Source organism: Euprymna scolopes, chromosome 1 (genome assembly GCF_053919585.1).
Source record: "Euprymna scolopes isolate OS-2025 chromosome 1, ASM5391958v1, whole genome shotgun sequence".
Classification (NCBI taxonomy): Eukaryota; Metazoa; Mollusca; class Cephalopoda; order Sepiida; family Sepiolidae; genus Euprymna; species Euprymna scolopes.
In genome coordinates this window covers 157,806,999-157,828,924 of record NC_136482.1, presented here as the reverse complement: position 1 = coordinate 157,828,924, position 21,926 = coordinate 157,806,999, and the positions used below count along the sequence as shown (strand labels likewise).

The window sequence follows — 21,926 nt, the reverse complement described above, 5'->3', positions numbered from 1 at the left end:
ACTGAATGACGGGCATAGATACAGGTAAGTGCACGTAAATTGCACGTTGCTTCACCATTGTTCAAACTTCAGAGCTTGAACTTTCGTTTCTTCGAACTCCTGGGATGCTCAGCAGCAAGGTCTCTCTTCGTATTCAAACAGTAATTAGCCATCATTACTGCGTCGCAACAACCCACATACCTGGTCTCCATCTTTTTCAGGTCCTGATAAAATCTCCCCTCCTGTTTGTTACACATTGAGCCCAGGTTCTCAGGAAAACCGGCACATATATGAAAATAGGTAGTGCATCTTGACGCCCATGTTGCAGCGAAGGTTTCTAAAAGCCGTCAGCAAGTTGTCGACAAATTCTAATTTCTGGCCTTATTGTTGCCCTGAAAGTTTTCTCTACCAGAACAAATGCCTTTCACGCTTGAAACAGTCACCACCCTTGTCCAGAGCCTCGATGAATTGCTTGATTAAGTCAAGCTTTATGTGCAGCAGTGGGAAGAGTATTCTGTCTCTGTTCACCAAAAAGTCGTTCATGGCGTTTTTTTCTTTCCTTGCAAGGCAATAAATCCTCCCGTAGAGGCCAGTCCTTCTTCCTATATGCTAAGCACTTATATTTGTAAAACTTCGAATTTTTTGGGACTTCAAACTGATCCTTTTTCTATATATAATCACCCAGAACTATCGAAGCTGAATACTTCTTATCATTACAATAACCATTTTAAATCAAAATATGGAATTTTACCCCCACCAACTTCTTTGAAAATGCTCCACACATGCGTACATGTAAACAAAGCATAAAAACCGACGTGTAACCATATCTCTAACACTTGACCTGCTTGACCAAAAACCAATGTGATTTTTGTTATTCAGCGCACCAGATTCGTCCTACATTAGCTGAAAAAAACAAAAACAAAACGCAGACAACAATTTTTTTTTATTGACTAGTGTTATTCAAACTATTAACAAAATTGCTTATATAAACGCATTAGCCATTAGACGATTAAATTCTAAGTTATTGCACTATAAAAATAGTTTCTGCTATCATTAAAAACTTAATTATTTGTGTCATTAATCATTGTAATACATGCATTCTTTAGATACTGTCCAGTTAGACAATTAAAAGATAAGTCTATTCCATTAATGTTAGTATTTAAAATATTAGCATAGCAGCCGCTTAATACATTGAAATCTTGCAGCTTATATGAACGGTTTATATTATTAATATATATATTTTTTTTGATATTGTTAAAGTATTAAACAGTTAAAGGTTATAAAAATAAACATGTAGCGTTGCCATATGACACTTGTATCTTTACCAAATTTGCTGTTTATATTAAAACTAGCCTGGGTGCACGGTATTTGGAGCTGTGTGTTTAGCAAAAAAAAAAAAAAAAGTGGTAGTAGGCAGGCAGGCTCGAACCTGTACCACGAAGGGGGAAAAGGGCGTGAAAAAATAAAAACGTGACGTCTTTGCCGTCGCGTCCATTGCCAAACCGGAAGTGGCGAAGGTTTAAATTAAGGCTAGTAAATCGAAAATACCAGCGAAAAAAGCGACCCCTCCTTGTAGAAAAGTGCCCAGTTATGGGCAAAGGAATGAATATTTTGAGCCAATTTTTCGATGTTTATCGTCCGAAGGGTCGAGCTTCAAAACGATATAGATCTCCTTAAAACCGTCGCCGCTGTCGAAAGTTTTAGGCAGGCATACATACATACATACATACATACATACATACATACATACATGCACAATATATACATATATACATTTAAATAGACAGGTGAGATTTATATTATAGAAGACCGTTTCTATTTTAATATGGTATGTCTTACATGATTAATATATAAGCCGTTTTCCACCATGAACTTACATGCAACTTAAATCATTAATAAGTCAGTCGCTTATATCATAAACAAAGTATTGAGAAAATGAAAACGAAAAGGCAAAACAATGAATGTACAGGCAAAATTTTAAATTTAAAAAAAAATCACAAAACATTTACAAAAATTTTAATTTTCAGGGATGTTTCACCCCTTTCTGTGTATGTGTGTATGCGTTTTTCCTTTTTAACATTGTTAAAAAATAGTTTCTTATAATTATTTTTTGTGGGTTTTTTTTTCCTTTTTTCGGTTTCATATATATTCAATAATTACAAATAACAATAATCAAGATTACTATATTAGAAGTCTATTACAGAAGCCTCATAAACTTTAAAACATCTTTTATAAAGTTAATTTTAATAGTCTGTATATTAATGCATGTTTTTAATTGCTTTTTGTTTTTTCCGTAGAATTTGGAAAAAAGAACATTTAACAAAAAAAAAAATATATATATATATATACAAAAAATAATGACAGCAACAGTTTTCATAAGAAAAGATCAATGTTCACCCTTTTTTTCTTCTTCTTTTGGCGGGGATAATTCGTTTTAGAGCTATTTTCCCCCGCAATTTATAAAAGAACATTTTTAATGGTGGTCTCTTATCTACATCAAAAATTGTATAGACACGCTTATAATAAAATTAAGCCAATTAAGGGTCGTTTTCTTTTACATATTTCGTTTTCTTGCGTGTATTCCACCATTCGCCCAGTTATATACGTCCAACATCTTTCAAACGTTTATTTCATTTGGTCTGATCTTTTTTTTTTTTTTGCATTTTTTTTTATTGGCGACGCACACTAGCTATTCTAAACAATTCATTGCATACTATTAATTCAACACAAGTTGCAATGTTTTACTCTTTTACAACGGAACATTGCAACTATCAAACCAGTGTACATATTGTCCAGATATTCTGTTAATTAAAAAAAAAGCCACTGAAGCCGTAGTTTGCTGACAAGTGTAGGTCATTTTCTCTATACAGATTCATGAACAGATAATTCCAAGTCTGAAATATTAAGGTCAGTGGTTACCGCTGCGAATTGGAGGATAAATATTTGCATCTTTTGTCAGATTTTCAAACTTTTTTAATACCAGCCAAATATGTAAGAGTAACCACAACTCTAAAAAAAAAAAACATAATTTACCCGTAGGCCGTAATATACAGGGGGGGAGTAACAGTTTAATATCTTTGTAGTTTTATATACAATTTGTAATAGTTTAAACAAAAATCACTTTTTTTTATGTTATAGGAACACAAAGATTTAAGTGAATCCTTGCATATATATATATATATATATATATATATATATATATACATATATATATACATATATATATACATATATATATACATATATATATATACATATATATATACATATATATATATACATATATGTATATATATATACGTACATACATATATATACATACATATATATATACATACATACATATATATATACATATATATATATACATATATATATACATATATATATATACATATATGTATATATATATACGTACATACATATATATACATACATATATATATACATACATATATATATACATATATATATATATATATAATTTGGGTTTTTGATTATTTTAAAATAATACAAAAATTACTATTATATCTTCATTTCCGAATGTCCAAATTCAATCGAATTGTAATCGATCAGTTTAATTTAATGGTCTAGACGTCCATTAGCAGATCACTTATGTTAATAACAATGAGAATATCTAATATCAGTCCGTGTTCTCCATGGTTATCCTGATTGCTAAACGATATCTTTGACAAGCGCATGAAAAGATAGTTTGAATCTTATTCGGCTCATAAATACATAAATTAAAATCTAAAACAAAAAAAAAAAACGATGCAAAACAGTTGTTTGACGCGTAAAATATGCGTCTAGTTAAATGGGGGCATTAACTATTGGTAGTTTAAGAACTCAATAAGGTTAGCCGCCTTATTTTCCTTTAAGATAATATGCTTTCAATAGCTTCTATATAAAGAAGCGCATGAAATCATTTATTGGCTTCAATTCTGGGCAGAATATAAAGCAACTGACTTAAGTATACCGACAAGAAATTAGAATTCCAACACCTTGAAAAAAATTCTGCGAATAGAGAGATATATACAGTAACATTGGTTATCCAATATATTTTTAAATGATCAAGATATCTACCTCCGTCAGGAGAAGAGCTTATAATTGTTATACGTTTGTGTTTTCTTTGTTTTTCGTATATGAAATACATGTAAGACTTGTGTGTGATAGAATTATATTTTTATATAGAAAAAAGTGCATTGTTTTGCTGTCTGTATGGAATTGCGATGTAATAACGAAGGCATGAACACTGGCGCAATACCAGGCAGATATAATATAAGAGGTTACACGGATAGAGGTGATAGACCACGTTGACACCGATACGCAAACTGCATGCCAGAATACTATATGTATACGAGATTTCTTCTTGTTTTTTTTTATATCTCTACTAGTACAAACACGTTGGTTGGCAGCTTAAACCCTGCTGAACAACGATCAGATGGGTCCTAGGTAAAATAACCGTCCCTCAAAGTGTTGTTGTTTTTTTTCCGATTGAACAGAGACTGGCTTGCCATCTCAGCGGAGCTCGTGTTGGACCGTCGTGAGTAGTCTGCTTCGATTAAGGATAAAGTGCGAGAAAAAGAAGTTAGCTTAACCTGCCACGGTCTAATGATACACCAAGCCAAGAATAAAACTGAATCTGATTCATACTCCTAAGTTCATATTATATATATATATATATATATATATATATATATATATATATATATATATATATATATATATGTACACACACATATATATGTATATATATCGATATATATATATATATATATGTATATATATACGTATATATATGTATATATATGCGTATATATATGTATATATATACGTATATATGTGTGTATATATATATACACGTATATTTATATATACACTCACAAACACACACACACACACACATATATATATATATATATATATATATATATATATATATATATATATATATATATATATATATAAGTTGCTGCAAATTCGGTATGTGATACTAAATAATAACAGTCCAGCAAACGCGTGAAGTAATTTTCCCCTTCAAGTGATGAATCAAATAGATTTGTCTAGACTTAAAAGCCGCAGTGAAGACACTGCTCTAGAAGAAGGAAAACCGGGAAATAACCCCGACGGCCAGAAAAGTCTCTGTCACCTGAGACATGTCGTGCATCCGTACAGCAACGGCCCTTATAAGATTTTCAGATTTATGTATCTCATCCGCAATGCGCGAAATACATTCAAGATGGCGATATTCTTTAATAAATGCATCTATTAATTGAACTGGCAATTTAAGAGAAAAAGTTAACCGTTTATCAACGTCTTTATAAAATGATAGTAGAGGACACATTCCTTACTTTGTGAAATGCCGAGTGAATAAAATAAAATGAAAACAAGAAAGAAATGCTTACAGACACTGTTCGAATGAAATAACGTCGACTTTGACCGAACAGTTGTGCGTAGAGCACACAATTCGAGACATACGTCTGTTTTCTAGCTCCGTTTTCTAAGTTTGTAGCTATTTACTGGAGATGCAGCATTCTATCGGATGCCAGATATTCATCCACTATTTTAGAGACTATAGCCGAGAGATCTTTTTAGGATTCGAACCGGGCCTTTAAGTTCAATTGTTTGTGCTATCTTTTCCACTTGCTTCCCCAGCCTGATTCGCCAGGTAGTTTGTTTTTTTTTAAAGTGCCTTTTCATGAGTTCCATTGCATAGTTATAGTGGATTGTGAATGACTTATTTCTCACAGTGCTTTCTGGTATAGGTTCCCATGACTTGCTGCTATGCTAGATGTTTAACTGCTTGCTGATGGTCCAGTGGTAATATTTACACATATTCAAACGACAGTAAAAAATTGATCTTGAATTTATTTTCGTAAACTTCGTAAGTTTCACTTTCATATTTTGGTCCTTCAGTCTTTACATTCCCTGAGCGACGTTTCTGACATAGGGGAAAGAATTGTTATTTTCTCAGTTAGAATTTAACCATCTAGCATTTATTTTTTGGTCTTGTAGTATCATTTTAACTCCTCACATCAATTATGTTAATGTCATGCCTGCATCGATTTCAATAAAATCGATGTCGCGAGACCATCTATCTATTACGAAATCTCTCGGGATATTGTGTCTTTCTTTGCCTCCGTGCAGAGCCGACGACGTTACCGTTTTGTGAGATTTTGCATTCAAACATAAGAGAAGATAACGGTGAATATCACAAAAATTATGATCTCAGCAACCAGAGAGACCGGGGAGGTTTAAGAGATAGTTTATAATGTTTTATGTAAATGACGTTTGGCCCGGGAGTCCCGTTGACTTCACATTGATTTATATCTTTTATGTTTTTCCTAGTTGCCGGTGAAAATTCAAATCTAAATGAAAATGAAATGTTGAATCCATCTATAACACTAAAATCAAATTATACGAGGGGTGTGCAATAAATAATGCCCCTGACCCACTTCCAGTTGTCTGATCTAGCTGAAATTTTGCATGTGCAATGATTTATATCTCTACGGGTTATGTGGCAAATTACAGTTCTGAACTAATTGTGGTTTCTGTTTTACAGGTGTTTGAACTGAGTCAGGTGTGAAATGGATGCTGTTGAATGTCGAGCAGTGATTCGGTGTTTGTATTTGAAAGGACCTACACCACAGGAGACTTTTGATGAAATGAAAGAAACTTATGGTGATAATGCCCCATCATATGACTTTGTAAAACGCTGGCATCGTGAATTCAAACATGGCCGGAAGTCTGTGGAAACAAGTCCCAGACCTGGTCGCCCCCGTTCTGCCATCGATGAGGCATCTGTCCGTCAAGTTGAGGCTGCCATTTTAGAAGATCGGCGCATTACTATTCGCCAAATAGCCCAAGAACCATTTGCATGTGCATAAGGTGTCTGCCAGATGGATTCCCAGGTTGCTCACACCATTCCAGAAGCAAGAACGCGTCCAGTGCTCGAGGATAAATTTGGAGATGTGCCAAGAAGATGAGTCAAAGTTTTTCAAAAGACTGATTACACAGGATGAAACCTGGGTCCATCACTATGATCCTGAGACCAAAGCCCAGTCAATGCAGTAGAAGCACTTGGACTCACCACCTCCAAAGGAGGCAAGGGTGCTGCCCTCCGTTGGCAAGGTCATGCTCACTGGGACCAGGACGGAATAGTGATGACAGATTTCCTGGCAAAGGGTACCACAATTACAGGAGCCTATTGTGCTTCACTTTTGAGGAAATTAAGGGAAGCTATCAAAATCAAGAGACGGGGCAAGATCAGCAAAGGTACCCTCTTCCTGCAGGACAACGCTCCGGTCCACAACTCGCATGTCGCCAGATCAGAAGCACGGGCGTGTGGTTATGAAATTTTTCCACATCCTCCCTACTCTCCTGACCTTGCATGTTCTGACTTGCACCTCTTCTCAGCCATGAAGTTGTTTTTGAAAGGAAAGCGTTTCTCAGATGATGTAGCCTTGATTTCTGAAGTCACGTCGTGGATGGAGGACCAACCTGGGGTGTTCTACAAAAACGGTTTCCAGAGCTGCATCAAACGATGGGAGAAATGCATAACTATAGGGTGTTCCTATGTAGAAAAAGACTAATAACTGTGCCAAGTTTCGTCGCTTTAATGCTATGGGAAGTGGGTTATTACTTATTGCACGCCCCTCGTATTTCCATCCATCCAGCGCGGCTGCAGCGGAGATTGAACTCACTACACAAGTGTGTAGTGTAATTCAAATCTTGTCGGTAGCTGAATACTTGATGCTTTGCCAGGGCTATCAACGTTATTTTTTTATCGTGGGGCCATCACTAGACGGGGTGCCTACCACGGTTTAAGAGAGTCTCATATACTCTCAAGAGAAGGAAAGACCGCGCCAGTTTCTCAACCTGTTTTATTACTGTACCAAAATGGTGTTGATTAGTGCATTTGCTTTCATTTGTCTACGAATAGAACGTAGTATCTGTTCTGATATTATATTTCAATTGTTCTGTAGTCAGTCAGTGAAACAGAAACCTTTCTAGGCTGTGAGATTTTGATTTATTTTTATCCTAATCGAGAACGCCCATTTTGAGGCAGTCGGATTTTCCTTACCTCGAAAACCCTCATTATGTATAACTCTCCCCTCGTGGGAATGTAAGTAAATAAGAAATTTATATTTAGAAACCAGACACACTTTACGATATATTTAGATTTAAATGATTAATGCATACTTATTATAGCAAATAATTATGTCATCCACTTTAAGAAACTCGTTTCTCATCGTTGAGCACTTTTCAGTTGAAATAAAGTCGGTCACATTAGCTCGTATGCGCACATCATGACATTATAATCATTAGATTAATCTGACAGACGGTAAAAACATTTAAAAATAAATGTTTAAATTTCAACGATATTTCTCGCGGTTGACGGTGGCCATGTGGATTTAGTCCCTGCTAATGGCGTCAGTAATGGCTTCGTTGCCAGGTTCGAATCTACCCGACCGACGGTTATCGTGGCACCCTGCACTGATGGTTCCCGAAAGGATGAAACACTAGTGTCTGTGGGTATTTAATAGTTATTATAACACACATTATATATATATATATATATATATATATATATATATATATATATATATATATATATATATATATACTGTCAATAATTGTGTCAACTAAATTAAAGGAATAAATTGTAAGATGGTCAACATCATGAAATTTGGAATATAGACTTTTGTCGTCCATCCAGCTTCTTAAATAAGGATTGGTATATATAAAGAGGGATATAAGTGAATAAAGAATATTTCCACAGAAATATATATATATATATATATATATATATATATATATATATATATATATATATATATATAACGATTGTTTTATTATGGTCGTTTCATGAAAACATTGTACGGACGAGTTCTTTAGATAAATTGATATCCATCTTTTTGCAACACGTTTTTTTATACTGTGATTTTAGGGAGAACCGTATGAATATACAATATATTTAATACAGAATGAAAAGAAATTAATCCTGTTCTTTTAACAGGTGTTTCTAGTTTTGAAATAATAAATAATTAAAATGTCGCATGGGACCACGGAAAAGATGTAATTGATTTCACCCGGCAACCGTGGGTACATCTTATTCAGATACGAACAAGCAGCTGCGATTGGTTGTCAGTAGTAATTACTGGCATCCGTAAACGAAATTCAGACTTCGAGAAGGATCTCACCATACACTTTTTTTTATCTTCCTTCCACATCTCCTGAACACGATCCGGTCCAGTAATATTAAACTGGCAAGAACTAAACATATACAGTGTAACCCGGATATAAGATACCCGAATATAAGAAAAACGGATATAAGAGAGATTTTCTCTAGTCCCAAATAAGAGCTCGTCTTAATGTGACCCGGATACAAGAACTCTGATATTGGTATAACCCGAATATAACAGAGTTTTAGATACCGGGGAATAAGTCTCTTATATCCGGGTCACACTGTACTCTTAAAACGAGTCATATTCACTCGGTGTTGTTAAATTGGTTTTTCCATGTCCCATAACCTGCCTGTATATCCTCCGCACATATTTTTACTTTTCTACTTATGCATCTTACTCTTTCAAGGACATACCTTAGCGTCGCTCCTTCAAGGCCTATGACTGTATTCTTTATCATTGGTTTAGTATAATAAGACTGGGTTAGTATATAGTAGATATTCATAGAAAGGTTTGGTTATTTTCACTCTCTTAAGCAATAAAAGTTCCATTTTCATAAATACATAGTTTATAAATATGTAAATAATGTATTTTAAAAAGTGTCAAAATTGAATCGCACTAAAATATAGTATAATATAATTTAATATAATATAACACACACACACACACATATGTATATATATATATATATAGTCATCCACATACAGTACTGTTTCGCTGTTTCACAGCTCATCAGTGCGGCTAGACAGGCAACTACCTCAAGCCAGGATTGAAACCCGACCGTTTACACGGCAGTCAAGGCTTCTAACCATTACGCTATTGGCGGCTGCTTGAACGAGTAGTGAGTTTAACGATGTTTTCATATCGTCTGAAATACCTCCGCTCGATTTGTATATATTATATTATAGAACCAGACGTTACACATCTGTAATTGTATATATATATATATATATATATATATATATATACAATTACAGATGTGTAACGTCTGGTTCTATAATATAATATAATATAATATATAAATATATATTATACAATAACAAATGTGCAACACTTGGTTCTATTTTGACTTTATTGCAATATTTTAATTAGAAACAAAGTGCTTGGTTTTATTTTTGCTAGTTTTACTTGCACTCTGACGGAAATGTAGTTTGATTTTACCGTGAAAAGATATAAATCATTGCAGTTATCAATAATCTTAAAATGTAAACAATAAGAATACTTTCATTTAATACGATATAATTTTATCAGCTATATAGTATAGGTTTACTAATGTCTGTGTGTGCAATATATATATGTATATATATATATGTATATATATATATATATATATATATATATATATATATGTATATACATATATAATAGTGTGTATACAATATGTTATAATTAGGGCTATGACAAGAGAATATTTTTATCATTCTTTCGACTCTCGAGTATATATCGGACGCGGTTAGATACAGTTAATCAACCGAGAACCACACCAATGTATATAAAAACATATAAGATATTATCTGATATGTATTCGAGAGTAAAAAATTATGAAATTAATGTTTTCTTGGTATAGCCTTAGTTATAATATACGAATGAACTTCTCAACATAAGAATGAAAGTAAATCTAGACATTTATTTGCGCACACAAATGACTATTAATACTTTGAAATATAGTTTTATATCAATAATAAATAATAAATACACAATTTTATGATTGAGTATATATATATATATATATATATATACATACATACATACATATATATGTACATACATATATATAAATATATACATACATACCTATATATATAAATATATATGTATAATATATATATATATATATATATATATATATATATATATATATATATATATATATATATATATATATATACTTAAATAGTGCAAGTCTATGAATAGAATTGGAACTTCTCCATTTGTGCATATAACAGAAATGTCTTCTAATGTGATCTTCCTCTGTATATAGTGTGATAATGGTTGGGACCATTTCTAGAATAGTAAATATTATTCCGGGTAATTAAGTGTTATTTTTTAAACAATGAAAACAGAAAGACGCTTTGCATTCTACATTTCACGATCTTTTTTTTTTTTTTTTTTTTTTTTTGCTAAATATATGTTCCACATTTATACATCTATTTAGCTTAAGACATTGACTATCTTCTGACAATTTTCTGGTTGACTAAAATGTCAGATGTATGCACTTATAATGCTATTTTACAATTTAAATATTTGACATTTGCTTCTAATAATGATATATATATATATACGTACATATACATGTATATATGTGTATGTATTTACACACATACACACACACACAAATATACACGTGTATATTTGTATGTGTGTGTATGTGTGTGTGTGTGTGTGTGTGTGTGTGTGTGTGTGTGTGTGTGTATGTGTATTGGGGTAGAGAGGACTCCCGTAAGCCGTGGTGGAGGCAACCTTTCTAGGAGAAGCAAATCTCTGATTTAAAAAACCATAAAGCGGAAGACCTGTACCCGCATTAAGCTTGTCTGCAGTTTAACTTGTTGCTGGCTATCTTGCTCTTACTTGTTGCTGGATCTCAACATTTTGAACCGGGAGAGAGACTTTGCTGTCGTAAAAAGCTAAGACTCTGTAACATCATATTCGTATAGATACTCCCTCATACATTTGGGCTCATGGATCTTAAATGTCTGACGGGGTGGCACTCGTCTGACAAGACGTTGCAGTCATCATGTGTATGTATTTACATTAAATTAATCAATATGTTTTATATGTACATATATATATATATATATATATATATATATATATATATATATATATAAGTAGTGCTATGACAAGAGAATATTCTTTTCATTATTTTGACTCTCAAGTATATATCAGTTAATATCTTATATGTTTTTAGATAGAGTGATGTGGTTCTTGATTAATTAACTGTGTTTAAATGTGTCGGATATATATTTGTCATAGCCCTAATAAGGTACTACATATGCTCATAATATTAGGATGTGATATAATATATTGTGAATAGATTTTCAACATTTATATCAACATAGCTTTATACGTGGATAGAACCTAGTCGTATAAGATTCATGAAAATTAAACAACACAGAATCACAAGGAAAAGTGCACTTAAGCTGGTGATTCTCTGCCGGAATCAAATATGGTCGTTTGACATATTTGCGCGCTGATCCTTTCTAGAGGGCTTATTAATGTTTAGATTTATGACAGACTAACTTGCTGTACTGGTTGAATACACTTTCAGAATCATACTTTAGGAAGGTTCAACAAAAATATGGAGGTGCAATTTGTTTGCGGTATTTAATAAAGATCTGTATTGAAAAAAATACTGCTGGAATATATGCATGTATATACATATATTATTGGTGACATTCTTCTTCTTCTTCTCGTTATTATTATTATTATTATTATTATTATTATTATTATTATTATTATTATTATTTATCTACATAAAATATTTAAAATATATATATATATATATATATATATATATATATATATATATATATATATATATATGTATATTAATGTACTGGTTTTCAGTATTTACTTCAACAGTGCTTAATACGTCAGTAGAGCTAGATAGTATGTTATGAAAATATAATTCTGGCAAATAAAAATACCCAGTAACATGAACGCCATGCCTTTAGTTTAAAAATGACTTATGGAAGTAAAATATGAACGTCTCTATGTAGTTCTGTTGGCATACGCATATTTTCATAACTTATATATATATATATATATATATATATATATATATATATATATATATATATATATATATAACTTATATATATATAACTTATACATATATATATATATATATATATATATATATATATATATATATATATATATATATTAGTGATGGGGCGATTCCAATATATTTACCAATTCCGTGCAAAATCCCGATTCTGATACAATCACTGATTCCGACTGCGATTCTTTATAACTCTCTAAATATTTAGCTATAAGATAATTATTTCCCCCGATTTTCGTAAAAACGCATGCTAAATATGCAAACATTTTCCTAAACGTGAAAATACAATTGCGGAAGATGATCTCTCAATTTCGGTTTTACTGGTAATTTAAAATCAATAAATATTTATTATTTTATCACTTTATCATGATTTAAACAAAATCAAATAACAAAAAAGACAATTAAAAGAATCGTTTTTGCATCGGAAAATAGGCATCAACTTTTCCGCTGCCGATACCGATTTCGACACTCCCAAATCTTCCAATTCCCGATTAATCGTTCCAACACTAATATATATATATATATATATATATATATATATATATATATATATATATATATATATATGTGTGTGTGTGTGTGTGTGTGTGTGTGTGTGTGCGTGTGTGTTCCAACACTAATATATATATATATATATATATATATATATATATATATATATATATATATATATATATATATATAAGAACCAAATGTCAACTTTTTAAATTGAACCGTATCACGACAATAGAACTTCATAGATATAAGGACCTCACTCTCTCATAATTTGTTATAAAAGCTTTATAACATTAATAAATAAAATAATTATGTAGCTTGGTCAAATAGATAACTTATTATTGCTATAAGTATGAGCGTATGATTTGGTGGAGCGATACCTACATTCTAAACGTCCAGAAAAGGTCATAATAAAGAGGTATCTAATATTTATTATGCGGATAGAAATAATCAGTGGGAAATGTATTTTCACACAAGATGGCCTATTATATGTGTTGGGGTTTTCTTATCTGAGTCGGTTTTGTTGGGGTTTTTTTTTTTTTTCGTGACGTTGAAAAGCTCGTTGGTTTCAGTATCCCTGCTGTATTTTGATTTTGGCCGTCAGTTGTATGCCGTACCGTCGACATTTGCCCCACCACGATCGTTCGACGCAGTATTTTTCTTTGGTAAGTACAAAGCAACGAGAGCCAAGGAAGTCAAAATAAATTCGTCCGATGAGATGAGCGACCGTTGACTCTTCCGGTTCCTTGCTCAAGCACTTCCGGAACCTGTTAAAACAGAAAAGAAAGAAAAAAGAATTGGTTAGTCATTTGTGGGAAGGTAGAAACAAACATAACACAACTTTATATTACTTGTATTGATAGCACTATTGTTCTCATGAGATGATGGCTGATTGTTTATATTGCTTTGATCGGACTATTGTTCTCATCTTAAGTGTTATTTGTGCAAAGTCCTCAGGTATGTTGGTTGTTGTTTGAAAAAGAAAAGAGAAAAGTTATTTATTTCGTAGATATTTTCGTATTCTGTGAGTTAGTATCTATTTTATGGTTATTGTTTCGAATTTGTGAAAATATTGGTTAACAAAGGAGAGACAACTCTAATAAATATGGACAGGAGATTATCTCTCTTCTATCGCCGAAATTTTAAGGGTATACACTGTTTGTTTTTTCTACAATTAGCAGGAATTATTAGCAGTGAGTATAGCGTGATGAGTTTTACTATAACTGTTTTATAGGGGGGGTTATAGAGTGAAGCCTGGTCAAGCACCTAGCATGACAATAATGTTAAAGTAATGGAATGTTCCCCCCTCGTAAAATGAAAAACACTCGTCTAGCCAAAACCACTATCAATAATTTCCCACACTCTTTATCTGTGCCTAAACTTAAATGTAGATTCCATGAACAAAGCTTTTTTCTTAGAACTGAACACCTTTGGAACTCTCTTCCAATTACCTGATTTACAGCTGATTACAATCTAATTGTTTTCAAGTTCAATGTAAACAAGTTCTTGATGAACCGTTCCCCTAAGTCATCCAATTTACAAAATCCCCACTGCCTATGTTTACTACGCTATAATCACATTGACTAATGTATACGCTTTAACCCTTATCCTCGAATGGCCTCCGGGCTTGATAAGTGGTGATTCCTGTGTAAAAAAAACTATCAATGTCTCCTCTGTAAGAAAGGGGTAGTAGGCACTCGTATTGTCTTAATAGAAACGGAAACAGAAATGTATATTGAATTAACCCACGCTCGACCAATCCGTAACTACTTTCATGTGGGGTTTTTTTTCGCACATCTTTCATTTCGTTGTCGAACTTCTTCGATTTAAAGCTCAGTAACGGGAACAATATGAAGGTTATCATAGTCCACTGTCATCTGCCGAGCACGTGATTTCACAGCTATTTCTATAAGCAAGGCATACTTATGTGATATGTCAAATAACTCTTGTAGAAACAGATATTGTGTACAAAGTCACAATGAAAAAAAAAAAGAAAAAAAAAACAGACATAAAATCAAACAGCAGATTGCACATAAGTGAACACAATACCCAGATACATATAATATGAAACCCTAAAATTTTATATCCGTTTTATTGCCCGTTAATTCGTGTTTTATACTTTCGACATACTCGAAGCGAATAATATATAGTGTCATAAGTACGCGTCAGTTTTCTTTCTCTCTTTCAAAACATTGGAGACCCATCGCGGTGCACTGGGTGGAAGTTTCATATGCCTTCCCGCAGAGAATTAAGTAACTTCTTTTTGTGCACAATTGACTCAAGCAGGGGGCACTTTTCAGAACATCAATAAATTATAGAAAACATAATACCAATAAAATTGATAATTATCAAAATAGAAAAGTATTATATATATATATATATATATATATATATATGTATATATGTATATATATATATATATTTATTATTATTATTATTATTATTATTATTATTATTATATCTTATATTATCTTAGGTTGAGCATTAGGGAAGTAATATACAAATTACCATTAGCGTAATGAAGCGATGCTCTTTGTGTAAAAAAAATCGAGCTTATGTACTTCGGACAATGCCAAACATTGTTAATTTACTGCCCACATAGCAGCAGTCGTATAGCGCTGCGACTATCATTTGGGCGATCGGGTTTTGATCCTGGCTTGTGGTAGTTGCTTGTCTAGCCGTGTATATATATATATATATATATATATATATATATATATATATATATATATATATATATATATATACTAGAAGGACGCCCGGCGTATCCCAGTCATAAAATACGCTTAAATATTATAATTAATTTATGCAGATTTTGTATTTATGATTATAGAGTCAATTATCCACCGAATATTATATTCTATTTAATATATATTAGAGATTTCAAATGTTTAAAAATGACTGGTGTGCCGTCAGTTAGAATCGAAACCAAAACATATTGCTCTCTAATCTTATCTGTAAACGTTCAACAGGAGCCGATAAATGTAGATTGATTCAATTCTTTTCTGTATGGAGGAATTCAGTGACGCATCTCTACTCTCGGCACACGTCCATGACAGGGGTTGCTTTCTTAGAGTCTCACACCGTCAATATCTGCAACAAGAGAGATTAAACATTCAGGTTATGAGTGCATGAGTTTAGTTATCATAACAATTTAATTTGTAATCCCCTATGATTTATTCAGGCGGAATAAAAATATGGGGCATTACTTTTGGAATGGCCCTCGTGATGAAAAGTCAACAATGGACGTTTATTCTTTAAATCACCAGAAATGATGATGATAATTTATGTATAAAAAATCAAATTACTAACGTTATGGTTGGGCTTTTATATGAATGATTTAATAGTAAATCTTGATAAATAGCGAATACGAACATAAAAAAAAACATATTTTTTTGTTATTTTTTATGCCAGGTGTACACTATTAAATTAAACCGTTAATCATTTATGTGACAAATTCTTACGTTTTATCTGATATAAATAAAAAGGAAGGTATCTTTTCGGCTAATCACTAGTAAGTGTAGTATCTTTGCTAATATTAGACTTCTATGTTAGCAAAGAGCAGGGGACGCCATATTGGTTAATAATTCTACGACAGTACATTAAAGATGTTTAAAGTAATACTTTGCGGTATTTCTTTAAAGATTAATACATTTTTGACTCATTTGTAAACATCAGACCTTAACTACATTTAGAAATGGAAAATACAGTATTAAATTAATAGTAATAAAAACAACTATCGGTACTTTTGCATGCCAGTGACATGAGGCGAATGTGTGCATTTTAGGTTCGAGAGCCGCCGACAGATATCAATGATTAGACAAAGAACAAGGGTCGATAACTCTTCCTTTTTTAAAAGTGTGTGCAAACTGAAATTATCTTTTGCTACATTTTTATATAATCTTTCTGTACAAAAAAACAAAACAAAACAAATTATACTTAAACCTCTATAAATGTTTAATGTTTTTAAAATTATATTTTGCTACTTTTTTTATAACCTTACCGTAATAAAAAGCAAATAATTCTTAAAACAATCTATAAATGTTTCTTGTTTTTATCATATTTATCATTTTATTTTTAGTTATGAATCACTCATTAAAAAAAATTATATTAATATATTAAAAATGTTTTGATACATTTTTTATACAATAAATGTTTCGATTTTCATATATTTTTGTGTTATTTATTTTGTTATATGTTTTTGCGTGATTGTAAACACTTGTTTTTATTTGAGGTTCACACAATGGCCGCTAAAAGAACAGGGGTCGATAACTCATCTCTGTTGCTAATATGGCAATGTAGCAAAATAGAATTTTCAAAACATGAAACTTTTTTTTTACTGAAAGTGTTTTCACAGTAAGATTTTATAAACATACATCAAAATATAATTTTTTTGAAAATGTAGCAAAATATAATTTTAATATAGAAGTTTTTAATTATTTATTTATTTATTTATATAAATTTGTGGAAATTTTATATTTTTTTCAATGAGTGATTTCCATTGAAACCTTTTTAGAATATTGTGTTTTTACACAGTTACAAGGGATAGAGTTCCCTATTTTGTTCAAAAAAACCTTCCAAGGGATTGTCTTTGCACGAACTTTTAGGAAGGTACGAGTTATCGACCCCTATTCGGCTGACATACGCCCTCTATCGGTCGTCTTTGAAGATAAAATACACACATTCGCCTTATGTCACTGTCATGCAGAAGTTCCCTTCTTTTTTCTGTCCTATGTTAGTGAAGGAGAAAACTTTATAGATAGAGATACATTTTGTTTTGATTCGAATCCAAAGGAGGAGTTGGATTTCCCAACATGAAAAAAAAAATGAATTTGTGTCTAACAGGTAAATAATCAGTTCGATATTAGAACCGTGTGTGTTTCGGTGGATAAATCCGAAAAAAAAAGTGAACACACCCTAACCTCTGATCACTAATAGATGGACGAAAACAGTTGAAACTTATTCAGACAAATGCTAGTTTTTTTTTTGTTTATTTTTAAATGAATTACTTCAGCTTACACGTACGTGAATCTACTAGCTGTGGCCGTGACCCACAGCTTGAGAATCGTATTTCTACCCTATAAATATGCCCTTGAATTCTAGCTTAACGCATTGAAGTTGTATGTCTCTCTGGGTTGTTTTTATACTCGTATGTTGATGTAGATAATTATGTATTGTCGCGTAGACGCATGCCCTTATATAAGGTGTGCGGCTTGTGAATATCCCAATTGTTCAATGCGTGAGAAGGTGTTTTCCTAGCCCCGAACGGAAACCCTTATTTATTCTGACAACGGAAGCAGAAGATCTAGCTACAACCCATCAAACATATCTGTCACCGCGTGCAGACAAGGCGAGTACCACAACAGGAAATAGCAAAGAGCGGGAGACGCCATATTGGTTAATAATTCGACGACAGCGCCATCCCGCGACCTTGAAACAAAACGAGTATACACCGAGCAAGTCGGGAATCATCGGGAAATAGTAAACTGGGCCAAGACAGAATGGCAATCTATGAGGTTTTCGGTTCAATTTCCATGCCCCTGGTATTTTGGTCTAATCGTTCTATAGAAATAATATTATCAATTTAAATTATGTACTGGTTTTGTTTTTTTCCTCGTAGATATATGTAAAAATGTATATTCATTCTATATATTATTCTTGCAAGCATTGTATGTCGCAATTATATGCACAGAGGTTGTATAATAGTGTGATGATATAGTTGAATTAGATATTAATTATATTGCATATCAGTACATATTAAGCGGATAGATTCAGAGTTTTTGTTTGAAAAAATTGACTATTTCTCTCTCTCTCTCTAAACGGATGTTTCCCCGTATTAATTCATATATTTGCTGTATTTGGCATATATATATATATATATATATATATATATATATATATATATATATATATACATACAGTAACGTCCAAAACTAAGGGACAAAATTTTAAAACCTAATATTTGTTAGAAATAACAACTGCGAAAAGCTGAAATTTTGACAACTGATAGTCATTATCATCCATAATAACATACTAAAACTGGAATCATTTGCCAAGGATGGAAAAAGATTATAACAATTATTTATTAATTTTCAAAATAGGAACGTCTAAAGGGACAAAATTGAGAAAAACAATGTAAACAGCCAAAAAACAATAAAAATACATGTACACTCAATATTTAGTAAATGAGCCATTGCTCTCAATGATAGAGGCACATCTTCGATAACAAGAACGAATCGTTCTTGACAATCATCGATACTAATTTTAGACCATTCTTCTTGAAGCTTCGCCCACAAATCCTCCGTGCTAGTGGGATTTCTTTCCATAAATTTCACTCCTAAAGTCTTCCAAAGATTTTCTATTGGATTTAAATCAGGACTTTGCGGTGGCCAATCCATAACCTCGAAATCTTGCTCGCTAAGGTAACTCATTACCACCTTTGCCTTGTGACATGGATCGTTATCTTGCATAAAGGTAGCTCTATCGAAACCTGAATTCTATATGATTGGCACAACATGATCTTGAACAATGTTTTTATAGATCTGCGTGTTTACACGAGTTTGTTAGGGGACAAGAGGCGTTGTACCTTGGCTAGAAAACATTCCAAATGACATGACGGTTCCGCCCTTAAACTTGACAGTTTTCTTAGTACACTTTACACTTAATCTTTCACCAATACGTCTCCTTACATTGTTTTTTTCCATTATTTCCAAATAAATTAAACTTGCTTTCATCACAAAAAAATACTTTTGCCCAATTTTCATATGTCCAAATTACATACCTGTTTGCAAACTCTAATCTCTTCTTCTTATTCTTCGAACTAACCAGTGGTTTCTTCCCTGGGGTTCGATTAAACAGCCCTATTTCTTGCAGTCGTCTAGAAACAGTCTGCCTTGACACATTAACACATGAAGACCTATTCATAAACCTTTTAATTTCTGTGCAAGTCTTAAAACGGTCCGTTGATGACATACGCTGCATTATTCGATCTTCTCTTGTCGAAATTTTTCGGGGTCTGCAGGTTTTAAAAGCACTAACTATTTTGCCAGTATCATTGTAGGATTTGACAACCCTGCCTACAACACTCTTGGAACGTTTCCCTTTTTTCAGAAATCTCTCAAATGGTGTGCTTTTTCTTGTGTAGCTTCACAATAGCTTGTCTCACAGAGTAATCAAGTTGTTGGCGTTTCGCCATGGTGCTGGCTGATACAACGTTTACAAATGACTAAGTAAAACTTATTCTTTAGAGGAAATAAAAAAATGAATATAACATACTGCTTACATTGTTTTTCTCAATTTTGTCCCTTATTTTGGGGCGTTCCTATTTTCTTATATGAAAACAAATAGATAATTGTTATAATTCTTTTTTCTATCCTTTTCAAATTATTCAAATTTTAGTATACTATCATAGACGATAACGGCTACAAGATGTAAAAATTTCAGCTTTTCACTGTTATTATTTCTAACAAATATTAGGTTTTAAAATTTTGTCCCTTAGTTCTGAGACGCTACTCTATTATATATATATATATATATATATATATATATATATATATGTGTGTGTGTGTGTGTGTGTGTGTGTGTGTGTGTGTGTGTGCGTGTGCGTGTGCGTGTGTGTATCAAGAGAGGCAGAGAGGGAAAAATAGTTGGACATAGATACTGAATAAGTATTGGTTACCACAATTCTTTTTAAACTTTTTAGTATATGACCACAAAATATAATAAGCTCATCTTCCCGCGCGATAAAGTAACCACGTCCCCCATCACATTCATCTCCGCTGCTTCCAATTTCCTCCATCAGCTTTTTTTTTTTTTTTAATTCTCGCTTTTAATATGTGTGTAATCTTTTTTGAAAGAAGGTAGAGGGGCGCATTAGCTTTAAAGACGGAGTGAAAAAAAAAAAAAAAAAAGGCGTAGATAAACGTTGTAATCGTGTTTTTTTTTTTCTTCTTCTAAATGCCCATAGCGCTGGGTCGATTTTCAAATTAATATTTGTGATTTCGTTTTGTGCTTACAGATGAGACAAGTGCAAGTACACGAAATGACAGCCGTCACTTTTGACCTGATAAGTGTAATGTTGAGGTTGGGGCATGACCTTATTGGCGGATTATTCTATTTTGTTGCGGAGCCGACCCCCTCCCCCCCCCAAAAAAAAACACATACAGATTAATATACATTCTACGAGACGACGATGAAGTTTAAGAGGAATGTTTTCAAGTGAAATATATATATATATATATATATATATATATATATATATATATATATATATATATATATAACACGGATTCGGAGTGCAGATCTTTAATAAAACTCAACAGACGAACTTTCTGATGTGAAATGAATTGAACAAATATATTGTTTTTTTTTGGGGGGGGGGGCGCACCAGGCTAGGGAGTGCGTTTTACGCCTGCTCTCAATATCTGTCCATTTCAATAAAGTGTCTACTGAACAAAAGTTGCAGCCAACGTTAAACGTGGCCT

At 32.4% G+C, this 21,926-nt stretch overlaps 1 protein-coding gene across 3 annotated transcripts in view; it reads right to left on the bottom strand.

Moving 5' to 3' along the window:
• Positions 1-1,937: 1,937 nt before the first annotated feature.
• Positions 1,938-21,926, bottom strand: part of LOC145276879 (uncharacterized) — a 199,143-nt gene continuing 179,154 nt past the window's right edge. For 2 of the 3 annotated variants that reach the window (XM_080128311.1, XM_080128303.1), the window contains exons 3-4: positions 14,061-14,210; positions 1,938-2,988 (exon numbers count right to left, since the gene is read on the bottom strand). In XM_080128311.1, coding sequence (XP_079984437.1) covers positions 2,943-2,988; positions 14,061-14,210 — 196 coding nt within the window. In that variant the 3' untranslated portion in view covers positions 1,938-2,942. Of the gene's footprint in view, positions 2,989-14,060; positions 14,211-21,926 lie in introns of those variants that run through there. The other variant, XR_013868047.1, reaches the window with a different exon arrangement.